This window comes from Bos javanicus, chromosome 13 (genome assembly GCF_032452875.1).
Source record: "Bos javanicus breed banteng chromosome 13, ARS-OSU_banteng_1.0, whole genome shotgun sequence".
Classification (NCBI taxonomy): domain Eukaryota; kingdom Metazoa; phylum Chordata; class Mammalia; order Artiodactyla; family Bovidae; genus Bos; species Bos javanicus.
This window is the reverse complement of record NC_083880.1, coordinates 268978-296916: the sequence shown is the minus strand read 5'-3', so window position 1 is coordinate 296916 and position 27939 is coordinate 268978. Positions and strand designations below refer to the sequence as shown.

The window sequence follows — 27939 nt, the reverse complement described above, 5'->3', positions numbered from 1 at the left end:
CTTTTTACAGCTATTTGTAAGGTCTCCTCTGACAGCCGTTTTACTTTTTTGCATTTCTTTTTCTTGGGGATGATCTTGCTCCCTGTCTCTTGTACAGTGTCATGAAATTCCGTCCATAGTTCATCAGGCACTCTTTCTATCAGATCTAGTCCCTTAAATCTATTTCTCACTTCCACTGTATAATCGTTATGGATTTGATTTAGGTCATACCTGAGTGGTCTAGTGGTTTTCCCTATTTTCTTCAATTTAAGTCTGAATTTGACAATAAGGAGTTCGTGGTCTGAGCCACAGTCAGCTGTCAGTCTTGTTTTTGCTGACTGTATAGAACTTCTCCTTCTTTGACTGCAAAGAATATAATCAATCGGATTTCTGTGATGTACATGAGTAGAGTTTCTCTTGTGTTGTTGGAAGAGGGTGTTTGCTATGACCAGTGCATTCTCTTGGCAGAATTCTGTTAGCCTTTACCCTGCTTCATTCTGTACTCCAAGACCAATTTTGCCTGTTACTCCAGGTGTTTCTTGACTTCCTACTTTTGAATTCCAGTCCCCTATGATGAAAAGGACATCTATTTTTGGTGTTAGTTCTAAGAGATCTTTTAGGTCTTCATAGAACCGTTCAACTTCAGCTTCTTCAGCATGCACACACACCCAATTGAATATCACAAGATGTGAAAGTCCTACTGGGTAATTTTGCTAATTAATTTGCAGCAAGAAACTGGTGTGAAAAAAAATGAAATGAATAAGGAGATATTGTCTCCTAGTCACACCTAAAATGTTCACCAGTATTTGAGAGTAAATATGTTATCTCAGGGCTTCCTGGGAGCACAGTAATAAACAATCTGCCTACTTATGAAGGAGACAAAAGAGACATGATTTTGACCCCTGGGTCAGGAAAATCCCTAGGGTAGGACATGGCAACCCACTCTAGTATTTTTGCCTGGAGAATTCCATGGAGAGAGGAGTCTGGTGGACTAGAGTCCATGGAGCCAGAAAAAGAGATGACTGAGAGACTGAGCACACATATATGTGTGTATTAACAGTGAGTCTGAATCTTGTGACTGAGTGTGATAGCATCACTATGGAGATTGTACACAACAGTAAATTATACAGTCATATCCCAGAGGGGCAAAGAGGTCACAAATGACACTAATGTCGATGTTTAGCTCTTCCACCTTTCAAATGCTGAATTCTAAGTTGACAAAAAGTTTTGGCTGAAGACCAGGCATGAAACTGAACTTCAGAACTTACCTATTTAACAGTTTTTTGAAAAATACTGAAATTTGAGAAATAATTGGCTACACATTGAAAAGGTATCCTTAGGTGCCATGTATACAAACAAAGAAAACTTCACAAAGGGACACACAGTCTTGAATGTAAAGATGGCCCTATGCCCATGCTCTGAGTGACAGGAAGTGGGAGAAGAGTGATCTTAGGAAGATGTTCTGAATAAAAGCAGAGAGTTGGCATGAACTTACAGAAGGGGAGAAGGGAAACGGGCCTTGGTCTCCATCCCTGACTGCAGGGCACTAGAGACAGAGGCATCGTTCAAGATGGCTGATGTAATGTCTTCAGAGGACCTTTTATTACGTTGGGGTAATTGCAGCCTGCTAATAGGAGCCATTTTCAGTGGCTCAATAGTAGGATTAAGTCCAAAGCTTCTTGTCAAGAAGCCACTGGTTGATCAAAGAAGTTGTCACTGGGGAGTTGATAGACCAAAGTGCCTATTAGAGTGGGTTACTCTAATAACGCTTTGGCACCAAGTGTTCTGACTAATTAAAGCATTGCATCATCCATGGACAGCACAGACTGCATTGGAAGGAGACAGTGACCATGGTTTGCTGTATACCTCAGAGAATGCACTTTTTTTCCTGCCCTGCTTCATGAGCCAAAGGCTGGGACTGGAGTCCCAAGGCATCTCTAAGTAAGGCTGATCTAAAGAATATGTCATAGTCCGTGCCTCAATGTAGCTCATGGCTCCAAGAAATTACACTCTAGAGAAATACCTGGCATTTTCATGTAGAAGCCTCTACATCAGGGAGTAAATACATTGGATTAAATTTTAATAAAAGGTTTTTTTTTTTTTTTTAAGAACAGTTTTAAGTTCACAGTTTAATTGAAAGGAATGTACAGGTTTCTCATATAGCCCTACCCCTACACAGATGTAGTATCTCCCTTTATCAGCTTCTCCTAGAGTTGATTTGTTCCAAATTTGTTACATATGATGAACTTACATTGACACATAATAACCCAAAGTCCATAGTTTACCTTAGGGTTCTCTCTTGTATATTTCATGAATTTGGAGAAAAGTATAATGATATGTGTCCATCATTATATCAATAGTATGATAAGTGTTTTCACTGCTCTGAAAATCCTCTGCATGTCATCTATTCACCTATTCATTTATTTAATCTATTCCCACCAATTCATATTGAATTTTAAATTATGAGATAGAATAAAGGTAATATATTTTTTTGAGTCCATCACTCAATGTAAGGAATCTATCATAGTTTAAAGTACTTGGAGAGAGTGCTTGCCATTATATGGTACTAGGTACTAGATTTACTTAGGATTCAAGGTCCTGGAAGTTAGTCTATTTATAGAGCTCTTTAACAAATCAATGATAAAGTAAATATTATACATCTCTTCATCATTTAAACAACAGAATATATTATTCTACTTGGCTAGGGTTTTGAATCCAGGCCATATTCAGTTGAACAAAGAACTCTGATATTATGCAATACTCTAATTAAGATCCTTCATTATAATGCCTCTTCTCCTAAATTCTAAAAGATGTCTTTGACTGATGTAAGCATGCAGCAATATGGAAATGCTTTTATAAATATGTTCTTTAGTGATAGAAACATAATCATAAACCTCTAATCTAATTGTATAGATCACATATTTTAATAATGTTTAAAAACAATAAATTATTTTTCCTTCACAGGACTCTGAATCACGTTAGCACTGAAAAACTTATCTTACAAATGACAAGGAAAAAGAGGTTAAAAATTGACATTTTATTTTTTTATTTTTATTTTTTTTTAAATGAAACGGTCAATTTTATTCAAATTCTCCAAAATTTATACTAAATACGTTGTTTCTAAAAGGTTTCACCTTCATATAATGGCTTTATTATTTCGCCTTTCTTTTAAAGGTTTTTCAATTTTTCTGTACAGTTCTTCAGTAGAAGCCAGAGTCCTGAGCTGCCCAGTTAGGAGCCTCTGACCTACTATTCTGATTAAGTTTCTTCTCAATATTCATGGCCAACATCTGGCTTCTAAATGAAAGGCTTTTGGTCTTTTCAATCACTTGCTGATAGGGTGAGACTGCATTGTTACCCATAACCACATGACCTAATTTAGAATCAATCTTGGCATCCAGCCTTGCATTTCTAATCAAATTTACAACCCACCTTTCAGCTTCTTCTGGAGTCATGTTCAGTTTATCTGCCAACATGTTAATGCTGATACACTGATGGATGTGACAAAAAGTCTCAAATATGAACAGATGGGCATTTTCAATGAAATCCTCAAGACAAGCCACCAAGAAGAAATCATTCACTAGTACTGATTCACATTCCCTTAGCTTTTTCTGAGCCCCATCAAAGTCAAAATTAACATATAAGCATTCAACAAATTCTGTAATTGGGTCTTTATATGTGTAAGACTCCTGCTGAATAACTTTGACCAGATCTTTTAGCACCTGCCGGCGTTTTCAAACATCTTTGTTTGTTATGACTGCTGTGGTCAAGTAGCGGAGAATATGTGGACACATCGTTTGAATTGCATTAAGATACTGTGGCTGGTAAAGGAAGAGATCAATAATGTTATCGCGCCCTTTGGGATGATTGAAGAAAACAAACAGAGACCAATGAATAAGCCATGTCCGCTGCTGAAGAGACTGAAGTGGAGAACTCACAGAATTATTATCTATGGTCTCTTTTAGCCGTGTCAGGTCTTCCATGGCTGCATCCCAATTCTGCATTAAGATCTCAGAGGCCAGTTTTCCCCAGAGTGAACTCAAAGCATTTCTATCCGTTGCTTGAACCAACACTCTAAAGAAGTAAAGATATTCTGGTGCTCCAGAGTAATTTCCACATTCATACTGGAATTTTGCATACCTGTACAGTGTATCTAAATATTCCTGCCTGAAACCATGCTTGTCTGCCAGGTAGTCAAACAGCATCCGACCATCCCTGGTTGACTGCATTTGCCTTGTAGTTTCTGGAACTTCGAACATCTTCACAATTGGTTCAGTTTCTGCTTGAAGCTGTTTCAGCTGTGCAACAACAGTTGTTCTTTTTTCTCTCAAAGCATGAGGAATATCATCAGAATAAAGGTTTTTGTACACATCCATAGCAAAGTCTACCATGTTGGTATCACTAAGAAGATCCAATTTCCCTTGTAACAACTCCTTTTCATTATATATCTCTTTTACGGAGAGAAACTCAAGCAACGGAAAGACTAAATGCCAATCTAAAAAGTGCGCGATGCGAGTAGTCAAGTCGTACTCCGCCATCTTGCCAAGGAAAAAAAAAGCAAAAATTGACATTTTAAAACTGACATTGAAAACTATGAAATCAGGTTGTTTTGAGGGTTTTAATTTTATCCATGTTCTTAATTAAAACAACAACAACAAAAGAGAACATACTTCTATTTAATTCTTTGCAAATTGTGTGAAAGTTTTTAGCTCTATTCACAAATATTCTATTTGTCTTCTTTTTTGGCATATAACTAGATTGTATCTCCTTCCTCCTTACTGAAATTTGTAGTAGTTTGTAAATCTGAATATTGGCATATCCTGAAACCTATTGTTTACACTCCTAGGAAACATATATATATATTTTTTTTTAGGAAACATATTTTTATGTTCATAATTACTGTTCATAGTAGTCAGTCAAATATCTATTGACTGGATATTGAATAAATACATTCTGAAATAATCCCACAATGGAGTGTGATGTACTAGTGGAAATAAATTTACAACTAAATTCAACAACCAAAATAAAGCATAGCATTGTTGGATGAAAAAAATAAAAGCAATTCCAAGAAGTCTGTAAAGTTCTATAAAATTCAAAGCCAGGGAAAATATATATTGATAAAAGTATTTTATTTTTAGGATTAAAATAAAAATTAAAATACTTCTTACTTTTAAGAAGAGGTGGGCAGCAGGTAGGAAAGTATTTAAAATGTTTAATTATGGATAATATTTTAGTCCTTGAGATGGTAGTAAGTTTACTAGGATTCATTTTATTATTTACATAAATGCAAAAAAGCAGTATGGAGTAGGGAATGGCAACCCACTCCAGAATTTCTGCTTGGAAAATTCCATGGATGGAAGAACCTGGCAGGCTAGAGTCTATGGGAGTTGCAAAGAATCAGACATGTCTGAGTGGACACACATGAGCTGGTGTACATGCACAAAAAAGCAATAACAAAAATAATAAATAAAAGATGGTAAAATTGTTTGGAAATGAATGAATTCTACAGTTGAAAACTTTTTATAAAAATGGGTTTCTTCTATTGGTTGGTTCTGCTTCCTTTTTTGTTGACTTCATTTTTAATCAGATTGTCTCCATTATGGTAAAATTAGGCAGGAGTTCCCAGTCTACATTTTCGGCAATTCTATTAGGAAAAAAGGATAGTGACTTTTCTCAATAGTGAATAAAAATTATTTTAATAAGATGTTTTCCTTAATAAGTGTCGCTTTATTAGTTAGCAAAACAAATGGAAATGAATTAGAAAGAAAAAATAAAGAGATTTCTACTCAGTGCTCACATACATTTTCATCCTCAGACTACTTGCTACAAATCTCTGGTTTCTAGGTGAAGGAAGGCTCTAGCACATAGAATACAATCTTGTTTCAAGCACCATGGTGCCTTGCCTAGATTGGAATTAAACACAGTTTACTAGAGAATAAGAACAAAGGGGCACCCTAGAGCACTGGGTGGAGCAGAGTAGTTTCTTAGTGACCAACTTTTTTTTTTTTTAACAAAGTCAATATTTTTTTTCTTTTCTTTTCTTCTTCTTCTTCTTCTTCCTCTCCTCTGTCACCCTCCCTACCATCCATTTGAATTTTCCTCTTTTTCCCTGGTATCTTTGGTCAGCCTGGGGCACCTAATGCCTTCAAACCCTTTTCCATACTTGGTTCCTGAGTATAAGGAGGAGCAATTTACTCTTCTACTGGCTAAGAGGACAAAGCAAAATTTAAACTTATTACAACACTGGGGATGTTTCTGATGAGCAAAGAAAGGGAAACATTAGGGAGTAGTACTCTCTTTGATGCTAATATCTAACATCATTATGTCTTAAAATATTCCCTTTAGAATGTACTATTTTTTTCAGCATTCCATGAGAAGACTGTTTGCAAAAAGGAATGGAAACCCTTGATGCTAACTTAGAGGGTTCTAACAGGTAAGTGACAGACTACTCACATGACTGTAATGAGAAAGGTATCATGCAGAATAATTTAGCAAATTAAAAAATATATCCCCATATGTCTTTTTCCCCTTAAGAAGGAAGAAGAAACTAATACAGATAGTGACTGTGGCATAAGCTTCTTGGAGAATTCCAACTTCTCCACATCCAAGAGACAGCTTTAAATAGAAAGCTGTATATCACAGATGAAAAGTATTACTCTTTGCATGTTTCTAAAATGACATTTTAAGAATATAACTTGCAGTTGACATGCATCTGGATTTATTTTGAAACAGCGGATAACTACACCTGACAGAAGGTTCAGAGGAAACATAACAAAGTGGAGGTTAAGAACTGCATAATGAAGGTGAAGCGTAATATGCCACATATGTGGGAGGGAAATTTCCATCTTTCTCTAATTTAGGCTTTTGAGGGATAAAGAATCTTGGGTAGATCTGTTCACCTTCCCACAGAGAAAAGTACATTTTTCATAGAAATTAAGTGAATGTAGAGATTGTCTTAAAGATAAAAGTGAAAGATAAATCAGGGAGGGTGTTATAGTTTAAGAGAGTCCTAAGGAAACCAAAGTTTTCACTGTGGCTTCTGCAATAAAACAGATTTGTCAAGTAGAAGGGCTTCCCTGGTGGCTCAGACTGTACAGAATCTGCCTGCAATGTGGGAGACCTGGGTTCAATCCCGGGTTTGGGAAGATCCCCTGGAGGAGGGCATGTCAACTTACTCCAATATTCTTGTCTGGAGAATACTTGTGGATAAAGGAGGCTGGCAGGCTACAGTCCACGGGGTTGCAAAGAGTCAGACATGACTGAATGATAAAGCATGCACACACAACCCTGTCAGGTAGAAGGATCAACATGACACCTTGTGTTTCATTCTCTTTTGTTCATCACCTTTTCAGTGTGATTTTCTTTCAACTCGTCTCTTTTAGCTCCCAGCTCAACATACTCTCTATTACTGTTTTGAGAAATTTAACCATTATAAAATTGGCTAAACTTGTTTGAAAATTTAAAGTTAAGTGCCGTAGTTAATAGAAGGTAATGCTATTTTATCAGTGCAGTTTTGTCTCTAGATTATTGCAACTCATTTTTGTTTCAGATACCTTTGAGAATCTGACTTTTGGGAAAAGTCGACATATGGTCATGCAGAGAGACATACAGAAAAATATCCATCGATGTTAGAAGGATAAGAAAAATATCAAGGCTGTCCTTGCACTCTTGAAGGGCCAAGGATTCATGTAAAAAGTGTAGAAAAGTCACAATGATCATCTTAGGCATGCCAAAGTCCTAAAATCATACATGGCCAAGTGGTGCTGTTCTGAGTACAATATGGTCTACTCCAGGTTGTGGAGCTGAATAAATTATTTAAAATTTATCTCATTTTGTTTTTTCAAACATATAAATTAGGAGCACATTTACCTGTTCATCATACCATACATACTATACAGATGGCCACATTAAATTAATAATGTGAATGTGTCTTTAATCAAAATAGTACTAAAACAATCAGATGATTATTACAAGAAGTAACTAAGAAGGTTCAGCTTAAAAATACTTATTAAGCATGTGCATTGTACAAGGCATTGAGTTTGAATCTGGGGAGAGCAAAATCCTGAAGACTTCAAAAATTCTCCTTCTATGAAAGAAGCTAAAGGAAGCTCACACAGTTTTTATTTTAAGCATAGTATGTGATAGCATTAAAAAAGCTATAAAAGAAGCTTTAAAGAACTGGAGAATTTCCTTCAAAGCAATCACTGATGGCTTTCATAAGAGATTACTTTTTAAAAAATTAGTGTTTTTAATTGAAGGATGAGTGCTCCACAGAATCATGCTATTTCCTGTCAAACCTCAGCCCGAACCAGCCATAGGTACCCTTAGCAGTTGGGCCCTGAGTTTCAAGTCAGAGTAACTAGAAATAAAATTACAGGTAAGGAAAGAAGGAGACTACTGAATACGCTGTTGATTGAATATTTGATAAAAAGTCACAATTATTTGCAAGTTAATGATTAATCATGTGTATTTATGGGCTTCCGTAGTGAGTCAGATGGTAAAGAATCTGCCTGCAAGGCAGGGGACCTAGGTTTGATCATTAGGTTGAAAAGACCCTCCAGAGAAGGATATGGCAACCCACTCCAGTATTCTTGACTGGAAACTTCCATGGACAGAGGCGTCAGTCTGTGGACTTGCAAAGAGTCAGACATGACTGAGTGACTAACGCACACACGTGTATTTATAATGTTAGAAAACACATGCACTTATGATTCTTAATTTATCTTACAAGTGTATGTCCTAATGTATGAATAAGGTTGTTCTAGAAATGGACAATTTAAAGAGATTGATAACAGACAAAACAAAAGCTGTATACTCAAAAGAGTGGCCACAATCACAGACCATATTTTCAAGTACAACTATTTCATGATGGATCACTCACTCAAATGCATATGGAAAGGATGAGTTTATTGCACTGACTGAAATACCAAGACTTAGTTCCCTGACCATTTAAGATCTTTGCCAATGATCACATGGTCTAAAGAGATTATTTTCTAAAAATCAGAAATATTAAATAACTTTGACACTTTCCCAGCAAGAGTTTTTGATTTGCAGGAAAATAATACATGATTCAACTACTTTGAGGGGAAGAAAATTTATTGAGGAGGAGAAAAATAACAGAAAAGGATCATTGTCTATTTGGTTTATCAGTTTGTGTTTGGTCGCTCACAGCTTTCAAGATGATGCACTGAAGATATGGGTGGGACTGAGGATGGATACAGTGGGGCAAGTTTTCCAAATTATATTTAAATTTGTCACATTCAGTTTATATTTTTACTTGCAAGTGGTGTTCTTTTCAACATCATATTGACAATAAAAACCTAGAGGAAATATTTTGTTCTATGAAGTGAAGTCAGTGACAACATTTCTTTCCGCACATGAAAAAATACTAACTCTTCATTGAAGGAAATGATGTTTCAAAGTTGAATAATGATTGAGTTTGCAAAGATAGAAAACAATTTGAATATAGGCAGTTACTGACTATCCACTGTCCTCTTGATTAAAATTATATGTTCTTCTCTCTTCTGAATATTTGTTCTATTACAGTAATGTGGAGATTCCGGGTACCCAGATAAAACAAATTATACTGGTGATTACAACCATGATTAGGCCCAAAAAGAACTATATGCTGATATCTCTTCAAAGGACCTCAATTCTAAAATGCTTAAGCAAAGCATTTGAAGTTTAAACATATAAACTATTGAGTGACTACCTCTAGTAATTTACATGTAAACTCTGGAACTTGGCATTTTTTGAAGGGTGTTTTCAGAAATGGGAAAAAAAGAAAACTGGAAATAGAAATATTTGCGATATTATCAACCACTGAAGAATGTTCACTTCTCTCCTTGAAGTTCACTTCTCTCCATTAGTGTATGTCATGTAGTAAATATCATAAAGTTCTTTCAAAGTAAGGACATTATACTTAAAGATTATAAGTGCTTTATCTTCCTCTTTTTAAGCTGTCACATATGGAATGGAATGCACAGTGGAGTGGATCATATTATAGACTAATAAAAATAAACATTTATATAAGCAAATATAACAAACAGTGATATATATATATGTATATATATAATTGATATATCATTGATATATGGAGATATTTTTAGGGGATGAGATGGGCTGTTATATTTACATTTATATTATGAACTTCCAAAGGCAGTGAACTACATCCAAAATGCCAACTGATACACTATCCAAACATGCTCCCTCCCCCCTGATTAAATGAAAATGAAAAGTAATTAAGTTAATATAATGTAGCTGTATTTCTTAATATTAATTAGGCAAAATTAAAGAGAATCATATAAAATACACAAATGGTTGAATTTGAAGAGTGCTAACTCAGCAGTGGTCACAGGACTGGAAAAGGTCAGTTTTCACCCCAATCCCAAAGAAAGGCAATACCAAAGAATGCTCAAACTACCGCACAATTGCACTCATTTCACACGCTAGTAAAGTAATGCTCAAAATTCTCCAACCCAGGCTTCAGCAATATGTGAACCGTGAACTTCCTGATGTTCAAGCTGGTTTTAGAAAAGTCAGAGGAACCAGAGATCAAATTGCCAACATCCGCTGGATCATGGGAAAAGCAAGAGAGTTCCAGAAAAGCATCTATTTCTGCTTTATTGACTATGCCAAAGCCTTTGACTGTGTGGATCACAATAAACTGTGGAAAATTCGGAAAGAGATGGGAATACCAGACCACCTGATCTGCCTCTTGAGAAATCTATATGCAGGTCAGGAAGCAACAGTTAGAACTGGACATGGAACAACAGACTGGTTCCAAATAGGAAAAGGAGTTCATGAAGGCTGTATATTGTCACCCTGTTTATTTAACTTCTATGCAGAGTACATCATGAGAAATGCTGGACTGGAAGAAACACAAGCTGGCATCAAGATTGCCGGGAGAAATATCAATAACCTCAGATATGCAGATGACACCACCCTTATGGCAGAAAGTGAAGAGGAACTCAAAAGCCTCTTGAGGAAAGTGAAAGTGGAGAGTGAAAAAGTTGGCTTAAAGCTCAACATTCAGAAAACGAAGATCATGGCATCCGGTCCCATCACTTCATGGGAAATAGATGGGGAAACAGTGTCAGACTTTATTTTTCTGGGCTCCCAAATCACTACAGATGGTGACTTCAGCCATGAAATTAAAAGACGCTTACTCCTTGGAAGGAAAGTTATGACCAACCTAGATAGCATATTCAAAAGCAGAGACATTACTTTGTCAACAAAGGTTGGTCTAGTCAAGGCTATTGTTTTTCCTGTGGTCATGTATGGATGTGAGAGTTGGACTGTGAAGAAGGCTGAGCGCCGAAGAATTGATGCTTTTGAACTGTGGTGTTGGAGAAGACTCTTGAGAGTCCCTTGAACTGCAAGGACATCCAACCAGATCATTCTGAAGGAGATCAGCCCTGGGATTTCTTTGGAAGGAATGATGCTAAAGCTGAAACTCCAGTACTTTGGCCACCTCATGCGAAGAGTTGACTCATTGGAAAAGACTCTGATGCTGGGAGGGATTGGGGGCAAGAGGAGAAGGGGACGACAGAGGATGAGATGGCTGGATGGAATCACTGACTCAATGGTCGTGAGTCTGAATGAACTCCGGGTGTTGGTGATGGACAGGGAGGCCTGGCATGCTGCGATTCATGGGGTCACAAAGAGTCAGACACGACTGAGTGACTGATCTGATCTGATAGAAAAGTTTACTTTTCACAGTCTTACAAGAGACTCATAATGACCCCATGAAGTTGTCGTTACAAATTAAGTGTTGAGGTGCCTTGTTAAGAAACCTCAACTGAAATGTCCATGATGAAGAATATTTATCTCACTTAATATTTTTAAAAATCACATATCAGACCATGAATTAATTCTTTTCTATATTTTGCAGATAAAGCATTTAACACTCACCCCTTCTCTGCATTGATAAGATCATGTAGCTGAATAATAATGTGACTGAGTTTATTCTGCTTGGGTTGACACAAGATCCTATTAGAAGAAAATAGTGTTTACCACTTTCTTGATTTTCTATTTGGGGACCTTGTTGGGAACTTTCTGATTATTACTACCATCAAGACCAGCAAGGCACTTGGGAGTCCAATGTATTTCTTCCTTTTCCATTTACCTTTATCTGACACCTGCTTCTCTACATGCATAGCCCTAGGATGATTGCTGATGCCCTTTTGAAGAATGCCACTATCTCTTTCAATGAGTGCATAGTCCAAGTTTTTTCATTCCATTTCTTTGGCTGCCTGGAGATCTTCATCCTTGTCCTCATGGCTGTAGACTGCTGTGTGGCCATCTGTAAGCCCCTGCACTACACGACCATCATGAGCCATCAAGTCTGTGGTGTATTGGTGGCTGTGGCCTGGGTGGGGTCCATTGAGCATTCTTTTTTTTTTTTTAATGTTTGTTAGTTTATTGAAGACTAAAACAAATCAAATTTGAAGCTTTTGTAGTCACATGAAACAAAACTAATAAATATATATTTAAAAATCAGAAATTTCTGTTAAACGTGCTCAGCTACCCTTAAAAATATATTCCCTTTATTTATAAATTCCCATTAAAATAAGGAAAAAAATATAAAATTATGTGTCAAAGCACATGACAGAAAGAACCAGACAGGAAATACCAGTTGGTAAAACATTTTCACATGTTTTTTGAAACATAGATATGAGTGGTAGGTAACTAAGTAACTTAACAGAGTAGAAGTTACAACCATCTGAGAAAAGAGATAAGTAAGACCATCAAGTTCCACAAAAAGTAGGCATGAAACATACATTGAATTACATAAAGATTATTTCCCCAGGTTACTTTCTGCTAGTCAGGTGACATTTCCTCTATTGCATCTCACCAAAGATTGAGGTTTACTATATTTTAAAAATGAACAAAAGTGTTCCTGATATCACTGTGGAGGGCAGTGATAAAATACACAACAGCATGTACACAAAGATTAAATGAAAATCTACATAGTGAAATGTGAGACCCTTTCTTCTCAGGGCTCCCAGGATGTCAGGGAGCTCACCTGACATCATGAGCTCACCATTTCCAGGACTAGGTACAAAGCCCAAGTAAAAGAGTGGAACTGTTTGTTTTGTTTGGGGTTTTTTGGTGAGGGAAGAAAATATAAGATCTGTATTATATAGTCTAATTACCTTAAAATAATTATACTTCCAAATATGTACTCATTGGCTATAACGTGTAGATTCCAAATGATTTTTTTTGTTTTTTTTTCTAATTTTATTTTATTTTTAAACTTTACACAATTGTATTAGTTTTGCCAAATATCAAAATGAATCCGCCACAGGTATACATGTGTTCCCCATCCCGAACCCTCTTCCCTCCTCCCTCCCCATACCATCCCTCTGGGCCGTCCCAGTGCACCAGCCCCAAGCATCCACTATCATGCATCGAACCTGGACTGGTGACTCATTTCATATATGATATTGTGCATATTTCAATGCCATTCTCCCAAATCATCCCACCCTCTCCCTCTCCCACAGAGTCCAAAAGACTGTTCTATACATCAGTGTCTCTTTTGCTGTCTCGTACACCGGGTTATTGTTACCATCTTTCTAAATTCCATATATATGCGTTAGTATACTGTATTTATGTTTTTCCTTCTGGCTTACTTCACTCTGTATAATAGGCTCCAGTTTCATCCACCTCATTAGAACTGATTCAAATGTATTATTTTTAATGGCTGAGTAATACTCCATTGTATATATGTACCACAGCTTTCTTATCCATTCATCTGCTGATGGACATCTAGGTTGCTTCCATGTCTTGGCTATTATAAACAGTGCTGCGATGAACATTGGGGTACACGTGTCTCTTTCCCTTCTGGTTTCCTCAGTGTGTATGCCCAGCAGTGGGGTTGCTGGATCATAAGGCAGTTCTATTTCCAGTTTTTTAAGGAATCTCCACACTGTTCTCCATAGTGGCTGTACTAGTTTGCATTCCCACCAACAGTGTAAGAGGGTTCCCTTTTGTCCACACCCTCTCCAGCATTTATTATTTGTAGACTTTTGGATCGCAGCCATTCTGACTGGTGTGAAATGGTACCTCATAGTGGTTTTGATTTGCATTCCTCTGATAATGAGTGATGTTGAGCATCTTTTCATGTGTTTGTTAGCCATCTGTATGTCTTCTTTGGAGAAATGTCTATTTAGTTCTTTGGCCCATTTTTTGATTGGGTCGTTTATTTTTCTGGAGTTGAGCTGTAGGAGTTGCTTGTATATTTTTGAGATTAGTTGTTTGTCGGTTGCTTCATTTGCTATTATTTTCTCCCATTGTTTTTGTTTTTAACTTCTTCTGCCTTAAACATAAATAGTTTCTGCTTTCAGGTAAGATGGCAAGACTGGTGAATGGGAAGATAGAGCAATAGAGACCTGCCTTCAGATGAAAGGAAGAGGGGGTGGTCACACATTGGTCCTAGAAATTTCTCTATTTTCTTCAATAATTTAGCTCTGATCCTACATGAGAGCATCCTGCTCATGGTGTGTAGCTGACTAGACCATTTTCTTACAACTTTCTAAGATTCAGTTCAGTTCAGTTCAGTCGCTCAGTCATATCCGACTCTTTGCAACCAGGCCTCTCTGTCCATCACCATCTCCTGGAGTTTACTCAAACTCACGTCCATCGAGTCCGTGATGCCATCCAGCCATTTCATCCTCTGTCGTCCCCTTCTCCTCCTGCCCCCAATCCCTCACAGCATCAGAGTCTTTTCCAATGAGTCAACTCTTCGCATGAGGTGGCCAAAGTACTGGAGTTTCAGCTTTAGCATCATTCCTTCCAAAGAACACCCAGGACTGATATCCTCTAGAATGGACTGGCTGGATCTCCTTGCAGACCAAGGGACTCTCAAGAGTCTTCTCCAACACCAAACTTCAAAAGCATCAATTCTTTGGCGCTCAGCTTTCTTCACAATCCAACTCTCGCATCCATACATGACTACTGGAAAAACCATAGCCTTGACTAAATGGACCTTTGTTGGCAAAGTAATGTCTCTGCTTTTCAATATGCTATCTAGGTTGGTCTTAACTTTTCTTCCAAGGAGTAAGTGTCTTTTAATTTCATTCTAAAGTTAGTGGTCATCTATTAATATTAATAATTGATATTAGATATTAATATCAATACTAAAACTATATAAAGGTCCTCATCTTATTTTTCCTGCCAAGTAAACAAACATTGTATTTTCGCTTATCATTTATGCTATTCAAAACAGATTTTCTAGTGAATGTTCATTTCCCATGTGCTGTTTAACATGAAAGAATGCTAAGCAGAGTTTAGTTGTTTTCTTTCTTGCATATTAAAATTGCAATTATCACTTTAGAGAAAATGAAGCAGGCACTGGGGTTCAATCAGACTCACTTATTTATAGAAAATAAAGAATGTATCTTTTTGCTGTTTTTATAAAATCAAGTTAATAATAAGAATCTCTGTGCCTTTGGATAGACTAGAAAGTTACTAACAGTTCAGGCTTCTGGGAGTTCAGACTCCTGCCATAACTGCCATTCTCTGAGCTTGTCTGTGATTCTTTTTCTTTTAATCTATTAATTTACATTAAAAAACATTCTCTATTGCCTTCATGTTGTCTGTTTACTCAAAATATCTGCTTTCACATGGCTCATCAAGGTAGCAATTCTTTCTTCGTGTATCTTACAATATTCTCCCCCTTTTCTCGGGTGTATGGGGCTTCCCTGGTGGCTCAGACGGTAAAGCGTCCATCTGCAATGCAGGACACCCGGGTTTGATACCTGGGTTGGGAAGATCCCTTGGAGAAGGAAACGGCAGCCCACTCCAGTATTCTTGCCTGGAAAATTCCATGAACAGAGGAGCCTGGTAGGCTACCGTCCATGGGGTTGCAAAGTGTCAGACATGACTGAGCTTCACTTCACTCGGATGTATCCAATTCCCTATTCAGAATTCCAGAAAGGAAATCTGAGGAAACTTGCATTAAGTCATTGGTCAAACCATGTAGTAACTCCCCAAGAAGGTGTTATCTCTGGTACAATCTGCTATGATATAGAAGAGTTGGTGGGGAGGATAATGGGGTAAAAATGTATATATCTAAGGCAATTTATCAAGTTTATTTAGTATGGACCATTACCCATCATGCTGGGAAAAATGAGGAAAACATTATAGTAACTAATCAAAAATTTACCTGGACATTTTAAGTAAATGTGACTTGTTTTTTATTTTTTCTAGCTTTTTTGAGAGACTATTGACATATGACATATGTAAGTTTTGTGATGATTTGGTACAAGTATATATTGGAAAACGAGTATCACAATAACTTTACTTAATGCATTCACTCCAAATACTATTATGGGTGTGTATATGTGTGTGCTTGTATTTGGTGGTAATATATAAGATCTACTCTCTTGATAACATTCCAACATATAATCAGTTCAGCTTAGTCACTTAGTCATGTCCAAGTCTTTACGACCGCATATACTGCAGCACACCAGGCTTCTCTGTCCATGACCAACCCCCAGAGCTTGCTCAAATTCATGTCCATCGAGTCAGTGATGCCATCCAACATATAATACATTATTGTTAATTACAGTCACCATTCTACACATTAGATCACCCAAACACTTATTTTTTGGTGAGAATTTCTTTTCTTTGATTAATATTGCCCTATTTTTCCTACTTCCTGCCCCCTGGAAACCACCATTATAGTATTTCTATAAGTTTAGCTGTCACAGATTCTGCATGTGAGAACACATGATTTGTCTTTTTCTGTCTGACTTATTTTACTTAGCATAATGCCCTCAGGTTCCAGCCACATTGTTGCAGAAGGTAGGGTTTCCTTCTTTTATATTGTTTAAGAGTATTCCACTGCATATGCACACCACATTTTATTTTTCCATGAATCTTTTGATGTACACTTAGGTTGTATCCATATTTGGCTATTGTGGATAACACCACATTAAACATGGGGGTAAAATATATTTTTAAGACTTTTTTTTCCCCTGGATATATATCCAGATGTAGAATTGCTAAATCATATGGTAGTTCTCTTTTTAATTCTTTGAGGAAACTTCATACTTCTTCCATAGTGGCTACATTGATTTACGTTCCCACCAAGAGTGCACAAGTATTCCCTTTTCTCCACACCCTCAAACAAAACCTTGTTTCTTATAACCCTTCCTCTAGGAAGACTTGAACAATTTTAGGAGTTTTAAATTTGAGTAAGTGTGATGGATTAATGGAGACTGATTAGTCTGCACAAAGAGGGAGCCCCAGCACTTCAGGTTTCTTCTGCACCATTCTTTAATCCTAGGATCTCAGAATCTCCTTACAAGCTCACACATCAAGTGATCTTGTCTATCCCACTGTTGCAATCATGTTCCTTGTTCCTCTTCCATAATGCCCTCTGTCTCCCTTTCCTATAGATCTGGTCTTATTTAGGCTGGAGGAAGGGAAATATGGCATACAGTAATCACTGGTGTCAGGGAATAAGGGAATCATACACTGCTGTGTAGGTTAGTTTCTTTATTCATTTTTTATTTTGCATGAGCTGGAAGAAGGTGTGAAAACATTCAAGTCAACAGTGATAAAAAAGATAGGAAAGGAAACACACATAAAAAAACAAATTTTGCTGTATAACCTTCCCATGTCAGTTTATAAACAGAACCATTCAAGAGTTCTAGTAGTCTCTGATTCACTCTTTCTATACCATCAAATTTATCATTAACTTGTCATTCTGACAATGTCTTATCAAATAATGTTTTAACTTAGTGACAAATATGACTGATTTTTTCATATTGTTAAATCATTTACTTACTGTTTTGTATTTATATTTTATTACCATCTAACTGTGTCTTTTACAAATATATGTTGCTTATTCAATGTCCATGCTGACCATATCATATTTTTGTTGTTCAGTCACTAAGTCGTGTCCAACTCTTTGTGACCCCATGGACCACAGCATGCCAGGCTTCCCTGCCCTTCACTATCTCCTGGAGTTTGTCCATGCTCATGTTCAGTGAGTCAGTGATGCCATGCAACCATCTCATCCCCTGTCACCCCCTTTCTGTCCTGCCCTCAATCTTTCCCAGTATCAGGGTCTTTTCCAATGAGTTGGCTTTTTGCATTAGTTGGCCATAATATTTAAGCTTCAGCATCAGTCCTTCCAATGAATATTCAGGGTTGATTTCCTTTAGGATGGACTGGTTTGGTCTCCTTGCTGTCCAATCAGCACATTACACTGATACACTTGGGGTGTGTGTGTCTGTGTGTGTGTGTGTAGATTATATAGGAATTTCTTTAAATTTTTTTTTTTTTTTTTCTAAAAGACTTCAACCGTTTTAAAGAAAACTACACTGAGAATTCTATCACCTTTAACTTAGTATTCTTTGCTACAGTTCAGGTATATTGATAACAAATCTAGATGCTAAATTTAAACTAATCTAAATTTAGCTAATAAATTAAGGTCAACTTCTTATGAATTAAGGTCAACTTCTAATGAATTAACATCAACTTCTAATGAATCTACTAACAGAGTAATTATTTTGATTATTTTATGTGTCTGTTGCTGTGTAACAGATTACCACAAAGTAATATCCTAAAATAGCACCCATTTACTGTCTCACAGTGTTTCTTGTCAGGAGTTTGAGTAAGTTTCTGTCATCAGTGAGGTCAAAATCAAAGATCTACTGGGCTGGGCTTTAATCTGCAGCTTTTTTTTCAACAATCTGAATGAACCTAATTGCTTTTAGGTTCATTCAGATTGTTGTCAAAATTCAGTTCCTATAATTATAGGACTGAGGCCCTGATTTCCTCGCTGGCTTTCAGCTAGGGGTCATTCTCAGCAGGTTAAAGTCCCTGAATTTAACACTTTGTCTTCAAACACAGCAATCGTGCATGTAATTCTTCCTGATTGCACTCTGAATTTCTGTAATTCCTCCTGTTATCAGCCAGGGAAAATTCTCTGTTTTTAAAGAATTTATGGGATTAAATAGAGCTCAAATGTGACTCAAAGTTAATTGATTAGTAACCATATTACATTTTTGGAATCCCTTATGACATGTAATTTAACATAGATGTGATATATTGCCATACTTAAAGTCCCAAGGGTTGGGGCAGGGAATCTTGAGTGGCATTTTGGCATTATGCTTACCTCAGAGATAAAGGAGTCTTTTTAAAAATCATAGCTTTAGCAAGAGAATCAGAGAATGTATCATTCCATATTTCAAAAGGATAGCTCTATTATTTCTATTAAGTATGTCATCTTTCTATTCTCTATCAAAATTTTATCCATGAGAAAAGATAACATTCCCTTCGACATGGGAAGGAGCCTTGGAAGATATATGTGACATTTTAATATCAATTTATTTTTTTTTCCTGCTCCACATTTATTGGGGCCAGAGAGGCCAGGTGTTTTCCTTTCAAATACTTGGAAAAATATAACACAACAGCAATTTCTTAAATACAGAACAAAACTTTCTGGATCATGAATCAACAGAGATGTAATAGCCTATAGATATCCACTGTAACAGTTTTATAAAATGTCATTCATCTAAGGCATTCTGAAACACTTTCAAACCACACATATACACATATTCTATATACATGAAGGTATCCATTCATGAACAGACATGTGTAGGGAAGGCTAAAGTAATACACATTTAGATTCTATGTACTTTTTAAGAGACAATTTGGGGTTCTAAGAAACATTGATTAACATTCAAACCAACATAGATTTTCAAACCTGAATAGGTAAGATTTTTGTGATGCCAGCTACAAGAAAATTTATACTGTGAATTGTTAGTTTTTTCAAAGGCCTCTTTCAAACTAGAGATTTCAAGTCAGGAGCAAACATTCACGGCATGAACACAGGATGCCTAAGGTTCTAAAATTTGCTTCCATATGGTTTTCTTCTTCACCTCCCTACCTCACCTGGATGCTGAGTTATTCCTTCCAGATGACAATGCAGTGAAGGATTTTTTGAATTTCTGTTTCAAATGGACTACAATACTCCAAACACAGATTTTTGCCACGACATCCAAATATCATTAAATAGACCCATATTTCTTCCTAGAACAGACAGAGATCACTAGCAAAGGACAGAGCTGACAAACAGGGAGACAAGGTTCAACACTTTCTCTGGCCAGTTATACAAAATGAAAGCATCATTTTAATGCCATTTTAATATCAATTTAAATGAACATTTAGGTGGTGCTTCCCTTGGCGGCTTAAATGGTAAAGAATTTTCCTTCAGTGCAGGAGACCTGGGTTAAATTCCTGGGTCAGGAAGATCCCCTGGAGAAGGCAATGGTTACCCACTCTAGGATTCTTGCCTGGAGGATTCTGTGAACAGAGGAGCCTGGTGGGCTACAGCCCATGGGGTTGCAAAGAGTTGGACATGACTGAGAGACTGATACTTTCACTTCACTTTCACTCTTACACTTCAGTGGTAAAGAACCTGTCTTCCAAATAAGGAGACTTAAAAGATGCAGGTTTGATCCTGGATTAGGAGCATCTCCTGGGGGAGGACATGGCAACCCACCCCAGTATTCTTGCCTGGAGAATCCCACGCACAGAGGAGCCTGGCGGGCTACAGTCCATAGGGTCGCAAAGAGTCAGACACAATAGAAATACTACTACTACTAATAATAGAGAATGAATATTATGTATAATGAAATATATATTCTCACTGTATTTGTAATGAAGAATCTGAATTCAAATTGATTAAAAATTGTTCCCAAAGTCACATAGCTGGTTAAAAGTACATTTGGTAGTCATACAGACTTTCAAGCTTCAGCATCTTAGGTGGTATACACTTAAGTTATCCTGGACATTTGGCCTTTTACATAAAATTGCTACTTCTTCTCTTGAGTACTTAAGATGCATATCTAATTAGTTTTGACACTGTTGCTCTGTCCCCTCATTTGGCCATCTTCCTGTTATTATCACATTCACACACACCATGCACATACACACGTGAAAATAATCATTCCTCCTTGCCATGTTTTTGACATCAAAATCACAAAAATTAAATTGTTTAGGCAGTGGAACACAATTATAAATTTAGTTCAAGTAAAATGTAAAAATAAATTATTTGAATTGTATGTTACTTTGATATCATTAAATAATCAAAACTATGGTGGTGGTGATTTAGTTGTTAAGTTGTGTCTAACTCTTGTAACACCATGGATTGTAACTTGCTAGCTCCTCTGTCCATGGAATTTCCCAGGCAAGAATACTGGAGTGGGTTGCCATTTCTTTCTTCACAGGATCTTTCCAACAGAGTGGATGAACCCGCATCTCCTGCCATGTGGGAAGATTCTTTACTGACTGAGCCACCAGTGAAGCCCAATCAGAATTATAAAGATAACCTTATTCATTTACTTTATCCCTGTCATTGAAATTCTATTAGAACAGACTGGATAACTTGGATACCAGTGCACAGCTGGAGTCTTAACTATACAGTTAAAATTTTAAACATGATTTTGAAATATTCAGCACATTATTTTATTATGTTACTCTAAATTAAATATCCAGAAATGGTGATTAAGTACTTACTATGCGTCAAGTGCGGTAGTACTTTTTACAATTACTGTAGCATTAGAGAAGTATTTTGGCCAGAGTCAGATTCTAATGTGCTAGTTGCTGCTGCTGCTGCTGCTAAGTCGCTTCAGTCGTGTCCGACTCTGTGTGACCCCAGAGACGGAAGCCCACCAGGCTCCCCAGCCCCTGGGATTCTCCAGGCAAGAACACTGGAGTGGGTTGCCCTTTCCTTCTCCAGTGCATGAAAGTGAAAAGTGAAAATGAAGTTGCTCAGTCGTGTCCGACTCTTAGCGACCCCATGGACTGCAGCCTGCCAGGCTCCTCCGTCCATGAGATTTTCCAGGCAAGAGTACTGGAGTGGGGTGCCACTGCCTTCTCCGAATATGCTAGTTACTAGTTGCCTGTTGTCAAATTACCTCTTTTGTGCCGCTGTGGAAATAGCACTAGGACTCTTACCACAGTTAGCTCTTTGTTATGATGGTTTTCAATTACTGTTATCATGCTTGCCACCATTAAAATTTGAATTATTAAATACAAAAATGAGAAAAAGTTGACCCTAATGTCACTGAGTTCATAATCTATTGCAAAGATAAGAGACTACCAATACTTAACACACTCACACAAAGCCCATATCAAAACAAACAAGCAAAAACCTCAGACTGTCTATGAAAGGTAAATCAAATGATCTGGTAAAATTACATACTGAGATTGGAATGTGTTGGTTTGGGGTATGGATTTATTGCTGAAAAAATAATATAATCAGGATAAACTTTGTGGAAATGTAGATGTTTAAGTTTGGTCTAATTACATTTAAAAAATTTGAATATAGTTCTTTAACATCCTATTGAAAAACCCAAACAAAGTTTTGACAACATAAAATTATAGCGAATGCCTTAGGTTTTATTCCCTGTGTAGACAGTCAAAAACTAATTTTAAAATTTTTTGGTCACTTATCATAAAACCTACATTTGATATTTAACATCATGGATTTGAAGCAATCTAAAAGCTGGAATCAAGATTGCCAGGAGAAATATCAATAACCTCAGATATGCAGATGACACCACCCTTATGGCAGAAAGTGAAGAGGAACTCAAAAGCCTCTTGATGAAAGTGAAAGAGGAGAGTGAAAAAGTTGGCTTAAAGCTCAACATTCAGAAAACGAAGATCATGGCATCCAGTCCCATCACGTCATGGGAAATAGATGGGGAAACAGTGGAAACAGTGTCAGACTTTATTTTTCTGGGCTCCAAAATCACTACAGGTGGTGACTGCAGCCATGAAATTAAAAGACGCTTACTCCTTGGAAGGAAAGTTATGTCCAACCTAGATAACATATTCAAAAGCAGAGACATTACTTTGCCAACAAAGGTCCGTCTAGTCAAGGCTATGGTTTTTCCTGTGGTCATGTATGGATGTGAGAGTTGGACTGTGAAGAAGGCTGAGCACCAAATAATTGATGCTTTTGAATTGTGGTGTTGGAGAAGACTCTTGAGAGTCCCCTGGACTGCAAGGAGATCAAACCAGTCCATTCTAAAGGAGATCAGCCCTGGGATTTCTTTGGAAGGAATGATGCTAAAGCTGAAACTCCAGTACTTTGGCCACCTCATGTGAAGAGTTGACTCATTGGAAAAGACTCTGGTGCTGGGAGGGATTGGGGGCAGGAGGAGAAGGGGACGACAGAGGATGGGATGGCTGGATGGCATCACTGACTCGATGGACGTGAGTCTGGGTGAACTCTGGTAGTTGGTGATGGACAGGGAGGCCTGGTGTGCTGCGATTCTTGGGGTCGCAAAGAGTCGGACATGACTGAGCGACTGAACTGAACTGAACTGAAAAGAACATATTTTTTAAAGCATACTTGAAAAGCCAGAGCAGAAGCAGATTAAAATCACCAGGGTTTATTTTTATCTACCTTATTGAAGAATTACTATAGGGACTGCCACTGGGACTGCACCTGGGTTCCTGCAGCTCACTGCAGATTTACCAGGAGCTCCCAAAGCCGGTGCATGTAGGGAGCTGGACTTGCTGATGTAAGGGAAAAAGACAAGAGAGAAAGGTCTATATGTGTTTGACATTTTTTTCTGCAGTTTTGTGACATAATTCTCATTCCTATTCTGAGTATACATAAAATAGATGTTAAAATATTTATTTTAAATATAATTTGTACAAAACATGAGATTTTTCATTGCTTTTATCCCTTAAGAGATTTATTATTATTCAGATTTAGGAGATATGCATCTGTGTGTGTGTGTGTGTGTGTATTTATAGGTTGTCATGAGTTCAAGAAGTCAAAGGTATTACCTCATATTGATTGGAATTGGTGATACGAAATATATGAGTTCTCTTTTGTTTCCTTTTTATATATTTTCTTTCTTCCTTGTTTCTTTATACTTGCATGCATAACTTTATGTAGTCATCTCTTTAAATTGCTATAGCATCACCTATCCTTATCTACTTTTTAGACCAAGGAAATTATTTTCCCAGAAATGTGTATTTTAAAAAATATATCTGCTTGGTAACTATGTATTGTATAGCTTTGACAGCCTTTTAAGCTTATAAGTTGTGACATGTGGCAATCTGTGATTTTAATAGGTCACATAAGAACTTGAATTCTGTTTTAACAGAAATGGACAAGAGAAATGTTTTCTTGAAATTCTGATGTCAAACTTGGGATGGTTAGATGCTAGGACAGGAGGCTAAGAGAATTCTGGAATGTTTTACAATATACTTTTGATAGAAAAGCAATGAGAAAAAAAGTTGAAAGAATGTTAAATCATTAAACAAGACAAGAAATAAGCAAAATAAAGATGATAAAAATGATGAAAATTAATTTATAAATGATTTAGTAATTCACTTGATTTTTGAAAGGAATAATTTTTGAAGCTGGAAAAAACAGCTTGGAAACTACAGTTCTTCATTTTCTTAAGAGGAAAGAGATACTCATCAAATGTGAGGATTTTTTTTTTTCTTTCTAAATCATGTAATCAGGGAGTGGCAGATCAGGAGTAGAACCTACATTTTCTGTCTTCCTGTGTCGTAAGTCTGTAATACTTTGCAATAATGCCTGGTATTTAGAATGAATAGTGATAGTATAAGAAGAAATTTCAGTGACCACAGCCAGATAAATTCATATTATGTAACCAATAGCTATTTCTTTAAAAAAAAAAGTAGATTAGGCATATATATATATATATATATTAATTTTTGTGTATATTTTGAAATTGAAAAAACAACTGCTGAAAACTAGAAAACAAGTAAAATATGTGGATGAAATAGTTATTCTCTTGAAGGGTTCATTTCAATTATTTCTAATTGTAAAAGAGATTATCTTTTTTTTTTCTAATTTTATTTTATTTTTAAACTTTACATAATTGTATTAGTTTTGCCAAATATCAAAATGAATCCACCACAGGTATACATGTGTTCCCCATCCCGAACCCTCCTCCCTCCTCCCTCCCCATACCATCCCTCTGGGTCGTCCCAGTGCAGCAGCCCCAAGCATCCAGCATCGTGCATCGAACCTGGACTGGCAACTCGTTTCCTACATTGATATTTTACATGTTTCATTGCCATTCTCCCAAATCTTCCCACCCTCTCCCTCTCCCACAGAGTCCATAAGACTGTTCTATACATCAGTGTCTCTTTTGCTGTCTCGTACACCGGGTTATTGTTACCATCTTTCTAAATTCCATATATATGCGTTAGTATACTGTATTTATGTTTTTCCTTCTGGCTTACTTCACTCTGTATAATAGGCTCCAGTTTCATCCACCTCATTAGAACTGATTCAAATGTATTCTTTTTAATGGCTGAGTAATACTCCATTGTGTATATGTACCACAGCTTTCTTTATCCATTCATCTGCTGATGGGCATCTAGGTTGCTTCCATGTCTTGGCTATTATAAACAGTGCTGCGATGAACATTGGGGTACACGTGTCTCTTTCCCTTCTGGTTTCCTCAGTGTGTATGCCCAGCAGTGGGGTTGCTGGATTATAAGGCAGTTCTATTTCCAGTTTTTTAAGGAATCTCCACACTGTTCTCCATAGTGGCTGTACTAGTTTGCATTCCCACCAACAGTGTAAGAGGGTTCCCTTTTCTCCACACCCTCTCCAGCATTTATTATTTGTAGACTTTTGGATCGCAGCCATTCTGACTGGTGTGAAATGGTACCTCATAGTGGTTTTGATTTGCATTTCTCTGATAATGAGTGATGTTGAGCATCTTTTCATGTGTTTGTTAGCCATCTGTATGTCTTCTTTGGAGAAATGTCTATTTAGTTCTTTGGCCCATGGAGGCAAGAATATACAATGGATTAAAGACAATCTCTTTAACAAGTGGTGCTGGGAAATCTGGTCAACCACTTGTAAAAGAATGAAACTGGACCACTTTCTAACAACATACACAAAAATAAACTCAAAATGGATTAAAGATCTAAACGTAAGACCAGAAACTATAAAACTCCTAGAGGAGAACATAGGCAAAACACTCTCTGACATACATCACAACAGGATCCTCTATGACCCACCTCCCAGAATATTGGAAATAAAAGCAAAAATAAACAAATTGGACCTAATTAACCTTAAAAGCTTCTGCACATCAAAGGAAACTATTAGCAAGGTGAAAAGACAGCCTTCAGAATGGGAGAAAATAATAGCAAATGAAGCAACCGACAAACAATTAATCTCAAAAATATACAAGCAACTCCTACAGCTCAACTCCAGAAAAATAAACAACCCAATCAAAAAATGGGCCAAAGAGATTATCTTTTATACGGTACTGGAGGTCTCCATAAATAAAGTTTTACCCTTTGTTTCTGTTCTTCCACTTGTAAAGTAGGTAATCTTTATATCCTGGTAGTTAATTTAGAATTTTCAATAGTGATTAGTTGTCAAAATACTTTATGACTTTTATAGAAATCTGTACTCAGTAGCATGTTAAACTCATTGAAAAAAAATATTCCTGGAGCTCCCCTTGTCTTATAAATGGTGAAGCATTTATAGAATATTAGTCCTTTTTGAATTAATAATGAAAGAGTTACTATTTAGCTAATTATTGCAATGTGTTAGATGCCCATATCTATACCTAAATGCTTCACATGGATCTTTTAACTGGATGTTCACAAGAATCCTATGTAATAGGTACTATTATCATCACTGTTTTCAGATGAAAAAAATGCAAGGCTCAGAGAATACGTAACTCGCCTAAGATTATTTAAGTTAAGTAGTGGGCCACATACTGGAACCCATTTAGTTTAACTCAAGCACTCTCCTTAACCATTGATAAGCTGTCTTTTGGGGGATATTATTGCCAATTTTATTTTAGGAATTGAAGATTACTCAGTTCTCTTTTCTAAGAAACACTTTCTTTGAGACTGAAGAAACCAAAATTATCCTGAATATCAGGGGTTTAGTTTTTTTCTTTTTTTCCTTTTTACTCCTTTTTTGAAGATTGTAGTAAGACAGAATAAGCCTTGGTTCTTAATCATCTCTGTCAGAGATGTTCTCCATGTAGATTTTTTAAATGAATATGTAACAGAGCTGGTGCTTTCAGTTAATTAGAAAGAGTTTATATGATGATCTCTCTAGTGAGTCCCTTGTATATCAAATACCTTTTATGTAGCACACCCTAATTATTTAGCATCCTCTGTTGCAAATTCACTATTTCCTGCTATTAAAGCTGTAATAAGAGTCAGTGTTTGTTCAACAAAACAAGGAGGAATGAAAAGAGAGCAAATTTAAAATTTGATCCTTCAATAATAACAGCTATTAGATTTAACAAATGATCTTAGAACTTAATTAAATCTTATCAGATCTACAAATGTATAACTAGAATTTTTAATGTTGCTACAAAACCCATGCCATGTAATAGGAGAAGCAGATATCAGTATAAATGTAGATGTATATATAGATGTGTTTCCCCTTTCCATATCTCAGATATCTCTTTGTGGAGAAGAGTTGGGGGGGGGTGAAATGCATCAGTTTGTTCTGATTACATATTTAATTACAGCTGATGGCATCAATGTCTACATTCGTTGCATTCAGTAAGAAAATGATGTAACCAATGAGAAATAGGTTATATGTGTTTATTGAATTCTAGCAAAGGATTGGGTTTATATTTTATTTTAATCTCATTCATTATGTATTGTATACTTCTTAAACCATATTATAAAATAAAAGATTTTAAATGAATTTTAATTATGGAAGCCATACTGACATTACACCTTCTTTAGTAAAGAAATCAAACTGCTGTTTACCACCGAAATGCCCTCTGGCCATCTCTCTCTTTGTTGCTGACAAGTAAATCTTTCCTCCACACTTTTCCATGTTAATTTATAAGTACAGAAGTTCTGATAACAGCTAATATTCAGTGGATATGATTTTTGTTTTTTTAACATATAGATATTATACTTTGATTATCCCTGTGTACTTTATTATGT

General features: G+C 36.5%; 1 protein-coding gene across 1 annotated transcript; it reads right to left on the bottom strand.

Annotated features, from left to right (window-relative positions):
* Positions 1-3078: 3078 nt before the first annotated feature.
* Positions 3079-4532, bottom strand: LOC133258894 (eukaryotic translation initiation factor 3 subunit E-like). The gene has a single exon (XM_061435578.1). It carries the CDS (start codon positions 4515-4517, stop codon positions 3714-3716), a length of 804 nt encoding a protein of 267 aa, XP_061291562.1. The 5' UTR covers positions 4518-4532; the 3' UTR covers positions 3079-3713.
* Positions 4533-27939: the final 23407 nt, after the last annotated feature.